The sequence below is a fragment of the Macrobrachium nipponense genome, chromosome 3 (genome assembly GCF_015104395.2).
Source record: "Macrobrachium nipponense isolate FS-2020 chromosome 3, ASM1510439v2, whole genome shotgun sequence".
In the NCBI taxonomy this organism is placed as follows: Eukaryota; Metazoa; Arthropoda; class Malacostraca; order Decapoda; family Palaemonidae; genus Macrobrachium; species Macrobrachium nipponense.
The window spans coordinates 73,135,591-73,142,992 of NC_087202.1; the positions used below are offsets into that span (position 1 = coordinate 73,135,591).

General features: G+C 37.2%; 1 protein-coding gene across 1 annotated transcript in view; it reads right to left on the bottom strand.

Moving 5' to 3' along the window:
- LOC135221810 (translocon-associated protein subunit delta-like) overlaps positions 1-1,957 on the bottom strand; it is a 70,563-nt gene extending 68,606 nt beyond the window's left edge. The window contains exon 1 of the mRNA XM_064259693.1: positions 1,801-1,957. Within this exon, the coding sequence (XP_064115763.1) occupies positions 1,801-1,852 (52 nt within the window). The 5' untranslated portion in view covers positions 1,853-1,957. The remainder of the gene's footprint in view (positions 1-1,800) is intronic.
- Between the last annotated feature and the right edge of the window lie 5,445 nt (positions 1,958-7,402).

The window sequence follows — 7,402 nt, forward strand, 5'->3', positions numbered from 1 at the left end:
GAGGGGGTTAATACCATGGCTCGATTGCTGCTAGTTGCCCACCAGAATATTGGTAATTCTACAGAATAGTTCTGCACGGACTGCAAGGAACGTAACCGCGGATACGACATCCACTAGGGATTGGGGTGTCCAATGTATTTCGCAGTGTTTAGTACTGGCCCCCGGGGGTTAATTACAGTCATCCGAATAAATATTACTTAAAATTCTTGTTCAAGAGGTAAAACTGCAAAGAAAAACTGCAACTGCCATAGTCTAGGCCACAATATTACCCTAGATCTACCAGAATATTTAATGCATTTTGTTTATAATTATATTTACTGTCTTTTGTTTGTTTCTACATTCATCCCCAAGGGGATGGTACTAAACATGGCAGTTTTACCACAAAATACAGCCTAGCCTATGTCTATCCTGCTTGGTTCGTGCCTTTCCAAGTAATCAACATCTATTTCAAAGTGCTACCATTGAGCCCTTGTGTGTAATACTGAAGAATGGGCAAATATTCGGAGCACTTACAGATTAGCGGGCCCACTCGACCGCCGACCGAAATCGGCGGAAGAACACCAAAACCAATATGGCGGCGATACCAAAACAACAACAAACAAAGTAGGGAGCTACTACATATCCGCGACGATCGATTTATGTGTGCTGTCAGAAAGGCCGTGGCGGAACGGCGCTTCGCGCCTTATCCGCAAATTTAAAGATTCTTGGCAGGCACGGCATGTTCTGGCAAGAGGTAATGTTGCGCTGCGCGCGCTAACCACAGGGGTTACAGTAAGGCTACTTACCGTGGCGGATGGATTTGGGTGTCGCGATACCAAAACAACAACAAACAAAGTAGGGAGCAACTGGCCCGGTAAAGTGTAAACAACCCAAATACTCTTCAATCTGCTAGAGTAAATGATTGAATGACCTCCTGGCGACCACCTTCCCAAAAAATAACTTGGTATTTCTACAGAAGCACTCCGCATGGACTGCAAGGAACGTAACCGCGGATACGACATCCACTAGGGATTGGGCCGTCCAATGTATTTCGCCGTGTTTAATACTGGACCCTGGGGGGTTAATTACAGTCGTCCAAATAAATACCTAGCTATTACTTAAAATTCTTGTTCAGTAGGTAAAACTCCATAGAAAAACCGCAGCTGCCATAGTCTAGGCTGCCGCGGATCGTAAGTAAATTAGAGGTCTCGAGGTGTTGCTTCCACGGGCGTTGGCTCATGACTGATGTCTATCCTGGGTTACAGATAGTAGCCTAGTGTTAAAGTAGTAATTTTTAGGGAAAGTGGTCGCGCTACCGTCCAGGTGGTCGCCAGGAGGCCATTCGATCATTTACCCTATAAAATTAAGTTTCGTTGATGGAATCACGGGAGGAGGAAGGCCTCCTTGCCAGGTTAAAAAACAAAGCCCTGTAGGTTGAGTTAGGTTAGATTACTGTTGAAATATGACTTTCAAGGCGGCCGCGACCCGCAGAAATTGCATGCACAACTTTGGAGTTTTACTCTCTAAACTACCTTAAAATCCAACTAGGTACTCAAAGAATATGTCCACCAGTCTTGATAATGCATAGGATATAAATAAAAAGAGGAAGGGGGAAGGATCACCGGATTAATAGTACTAGCCTATCTAGTAGTATGTCAAAACAGATACCACTCGTCGTTGACCTACCTAATCTTCCCTGGGTAGGTAACAGAACCACTGATGCTTCAATGTTCCTTGTGGGGTTCTATACTACCGCAGAAAACAAAGATTAATCAATCGGTATCTACATAGAAAACAAAACACTGAGTACTTATAGCTTACCAGATGCTACAGCCACAAGACAGGCCAGCAACAACGCCAATATAGAATTCATTTTCACCACAATCGCCGATAGCGTATACCTCGACCGGATACCTTCTGCTACGAAAGTGACAGATTGGGAAAGCGAGATGTGTTTCTTTCAAATCAAATACATACTTTAATACTGTAAAGACACAGATACGTCCAACATTTTGTTGTCTACATATACAAAAAAATACTTTAACTATTTATAAATAACTTAAAAAAGATAAAGACTTTTAAATCAAATTCTCTTGAAATATATTAAATATCCAGATGCATTGTTGGAACATTGTATACGTACACGTGTAAGCTTCAACTTGCCACAAATGCCAGCGAACCGTACTCCACGGCGGAAGGTCGAAAGCTCTTCGCGCTATTCGTGGCAACTATTAAGACTAAGTAGTGGGCTCACATAAACAGCATTCTAGAACTTATGCTACCAGCAACAGGCAAAGAAAGTCTTTGACTGTTACTGATCACATTAAGATTAACGTTATATATATATATATATATATATATATATATATATATATATATATATATATATATATATATATATATATATTGTTACCATTGATTAATTGCTACCTCACAACAGCCAGGTACTAAACGACTGAATACTCTAAGGGCAACAGTATTCCTTAACAACTTACCAGTATTGCAGAAAATCAGACTAAGTTCATCAAAACAGGTGTAAGGTAATCTTGTAATTAAATTAATCAAAGGGCATCACTCCATCAACAACTTTAAAAGTAAGTATTTCCCTGATTTAAGTAGTCTATAAGTACTTCCTTGGTTCTAACTCACTTCAAGTAAATTGAAGGAAAACAGATCAATACCACTCTGTTTCTATCTAACATCAATATTTATATACTGGTTAAAATTAAAACACTCATAAAAATTTTAAATACAAAAATTTATTATTAAACTCAAAATTATAAGTGAAATTCACAATATCAGGGAAAATTACTGTTACTTGAAAACAAAGCAAAGTTTAATTAATTCTTGAATCAATCAAGTAGAATTAAATCAAAATTAATTTATAAAAAAAATTCAAGACAATTAATTCAATCAAAATTCAAAAGTGTTAGGCAATATTTAAAATTTGGAAATTAATTCACAAGTGCTAAACAACAATAAAACTTGAAAAGAATTCTAAGTAAATGCAAATTAATTCACAAGTGTTAAATTCAATTAAATGTGCAATGATTAAGTAATGAAAACATCTAAGTTAATTAAATTGTGAATGCAAATAAAAACACAGAAAAATGTGGAAAATACCAAAATTGCAATAAGTACTAATCACACAGAATATAAAATAAAAAGACACACTTCAATAAGAAAAACATATATTGTTTGTCAAACCATTGTAACTATTAGTTATTAGTTTCTTACCAAACCACTGACTATTAGTTATTAGTTGCAACTAATAAAAACAACACACTTTACCTAGGTATACCAATTTCTTTCTTTGCTGCAGCTTGTTTCACAATTTCACAAAAATAGGCGCCGTTACACACTTGTACAATGTTCGTTCAGATTCCCCAAAAAACACTAAATAGTACGAAATAATTCTAAGAAATATCAAATCTGAAATCTACAAGTTACGAGTGACCAATTTATGTGCTGTGCGAGAGAGAGAGAGAGATCTACACACTAGGAATCCCAAGTCTATAATAAAATGCTCTTGCTCTCCTCCTTGTATGGGCAATTCAAAAGATTGACGGACTCAAAACGTTTTGGGCATGCAAAAGATGATGCAATCCTTTCTAGAAGCTTCTAAATATGACATAACTTTACAGAAAAATGGTGAAATCTACACGTGGTTTCGGCAAAGACGAACGCGTATGAAATGAGTCATGACATTGCTCAACAAAGACATGTACCCGATCGAGACAGAAGTCGAACGATAATTAAGATTGACATGCTTTTAAAAACAACACCGAGACTGCGAGCTCCTCCAATCTCGAGGTGATGAAAAGATACTGAAACAACTTTAGCTTTAAACAAACAAAGATAATCTCTCTCGTTCTTTACATTCTATGTAACATACTAACTTTTACATTATGTTATGCAAAATCTGAACAAACATTTTAAGACATCCTATCACTCAAACTAGCTAAGGAATCTGAAAAATGTTGCAAAACTTTATACATAACATTTCAGACAGTCTAAGAGGGGATATATGTATTTCTAAAAGTAGTAACATAATATATATATATATATATATATATATATATATATATATATATATATATATATATATATATATATTATATATACATATATAATTTATGTATAGTATAATCTCACATTACCACAGGTGAAAAATAAGAGACGGGGTGCATAGGGCCTACTTGTGGTAATATAAAATCCAATACACACACACACACATATATATATAGTATATATATATATATATATATATATATATATATATATATCTTAACCCCCCTTTTTATTAAACTACACAGATTGGAAACCCTTATCTGTCGCCAATGGTGCCCTCTGTCTGCAACCATGTTGTTATGCTATTAAGATCTCGTAAGTATAAAAATATACTATTTATTACCCTAAGCAGTTGAATATAAAATAGAACAAAATGATTAACAAGTCATAATGACAGAAAACCCAAATCTGCCCATAAAGAAACCAGTAAGTTAACATTCCACCCTCCTGACTAAGAATTCACTCCCATACCCAAAATGTCAATAAGTTCATTTAACATAGTCAGGTCAGAGAATCCCATCTCTAAATTAGCCATGGAATAGGACCCATCTTTTACGATGGGGCTTTCTCTCCCGACACTCAGCATGTACCACCTGACCTCTTTGTGCTCACCGAAAAGAATGTGACTTTCGCAAGTGCCTTTGACTATTAGGCCTGTAACATCCGTACAAACGAATGTACATGTTTGACGACAGGGTGAGTGATCTCTCGGTTAAACTGCTTGCGTACTCAAATTCCTTCGCTCAGGTAAGCTGCCCTTACAGCTCAGCTTATCTCCAAGCAAGACATGATATGTGATTTCACTTAACATTACACACTTGTAAGATGGCTCGGCAACCTATGTCCTCTGTGCACTCCTGTTGCACACCACATCAGCAACTAATGCACAATGTATCAATTTACCACATGACTTAGGGCCACCTCCGTTGCTGGAGCCCTTGTGCTTCGTCGAATGTACAAAAGTTTAAGAACTGCCAGCGCACAAATGTTGATCACTATAGCACCTAACATGATCATTAATATTGGTATAGTGTAACGGTCATCGAAAAAGAATTCCTCTTCGTCACTATCTTCCAGCGGCGGAACTGTAACGGTCTCCACTGTAGGCAGAATTCGAACCGCCTCATAGTTTCCATGTAAGTGTTTATGAAACACTTTCGTGGACGAGTTGTAGACACGCCGACTAAGTACCAAGAAGAAATCCAAGAGAACCCTGCAGGAACCATCAAACAGCTGGGATCCCTGTAGGACGAGCGAATTGTTGTAGACGCAGGTCGAGTGCGTAAACCAACTCGAAACAACTCAGCACGCGCCATTATTCAGCGTCTGCGACCCTCGTGAGTATATTGAACACCCTCTCGTCGCGAAACTGTAGATTCGACGTTTTCTACTGAAGGAAACGTGGTCGCCACCCCGTTGTCAAGGAAATATCCCGTGACTTCTATGCAAGTGCTACTCGCACCCGCCTCCTCGGAGACTGTAGACTCCTGATTTATTCCAGAACGTATCGAAGACATCTCATCCTTTGCAAAGGCGCAGTCCATATAAACGCCATTCGTGTGTAGACTTGACTCGACCTCTGGTTCTGTAGAACGAAGTCGTCTCCATCGCCATTATCACGTAGAGTTGGGAATTCTCTAAAGTCATTGTGTGTCCGTATTTAAAAGGTCTTCATGGTCATAAAATAACTAAAGTCTTGCTTTACCCCACAAATCCGTCATTAATTAATATACTCAATCTACTAGTTAAATATTAAAAATTCCTCACTAAACAAAACATAATCTTTACCCACATAATCCTCACAAATAATCCCACATCTGACAAACACACTATCAAAAGAGAACCCATAACGTCTAACAGTAAAAACACCTTTATGGTTTATATAACTAACCTCCATATAATATAATGCCGAACACCCCTTCCATCTAACTCACATACCCTGACAAATTATATCTCCTATCTAAAATAAAAATGCTATTTAGAGCTTAACCCTCATTACAACATCTCTCATAAGAAAAGAAAAAAAGAAAAAGGAGAGAAAAAAAAGATAATAATAACAATAATAAGTGAACTTTCCCCCATTACACAGCGCACATAAGAGAAAAAGAAACATATATAATTCAATATCTTTCCCAAAACGGAATGTGTACCGTTACGTAATCTGCTACCGCAACAATCCCATCGACCAGAAACGACCAGAAAAGAATCCCCTTACATGATACATTCCTATGGAATGCTATAATCAACATCTATGAGAATAGTGCAAATCCCCGAGTAATCAGCTCCAAAGGGAAAAATCCGCAACCGGATTCATTACAGCAACATTAGCAAAAAATCCCCCTGTGAACACCTCAGGTGCTTCGAACTGCAGTACGTATAGTCAGACTTGCAACTTCAGAAACTCATGATTCTCAAAAAAATGTTCTATACTGAAACTACGACAGCACATTCCACAGAACTATATCCAGGATATGACCAAGGTGCTCCAAAGTTATCTCGAAGACATAATTCTCCCAAACGATACTGTCCAATTATATAGAAAATTATCACCTATTCGGGATAAAAACTACGATAAACTCACAATTCCATAATTATATATCACCAACAAAAGAAAGTCACCCCCAAGGATTAATGCCATCTCCTTATATATATATATAAATCACCATCTTAATAATAACACCACTCCAATGATAAAAATATTTCCTCCATTTCATTAATAACCCCACGCCAAAAAAATCATCCCCCCTCCAAAAAAATTGTTGTTAAATTATAACACCCCACGACATTACCCGAATTATATAAACCCCAATGTCATCTATTCGGCTCATGAAACCCCAAAAATTCAGCCCCAAATATCATACACACAGGAATAATCACATGTTTATAATCACATTTCTCAGATTTGCGCATAATAAGAAAAAGAAAAAACAGTAGAAGGAAATAAAAAAAGAGAAAAAAAACCGTGAAAGCATTCTGCCACCAAATTGCAAAAAACAGACAGCAAGAAAAAAAAGGGAAAAAATGCAATTGCGCGACAATATATTAATCACCACAACCAATTCTTTTCAATTTCAAGATATGTGTTAATCTCGCTGACCTGTTTTTTCCTCCAAGACAACAAATCTGTTTCCAACTTTTTCTTCAATGACTTTAAAAGGACCTTCAAACTTCGGGCCTAATTTGTAATTTAGCTCATTTCTCACGTTGTTTTAAAAATACCTTGTCTCCGACATTGATCTTGGGATCAGATGTTTTACTATTAGGCTACTCTTCTGTACCATATCTCTGGTTGTGGATTCGAGATTACGGCTGAGACAAGCGTGTCTCTCTCTCGCTGTGGATACCAATGCCT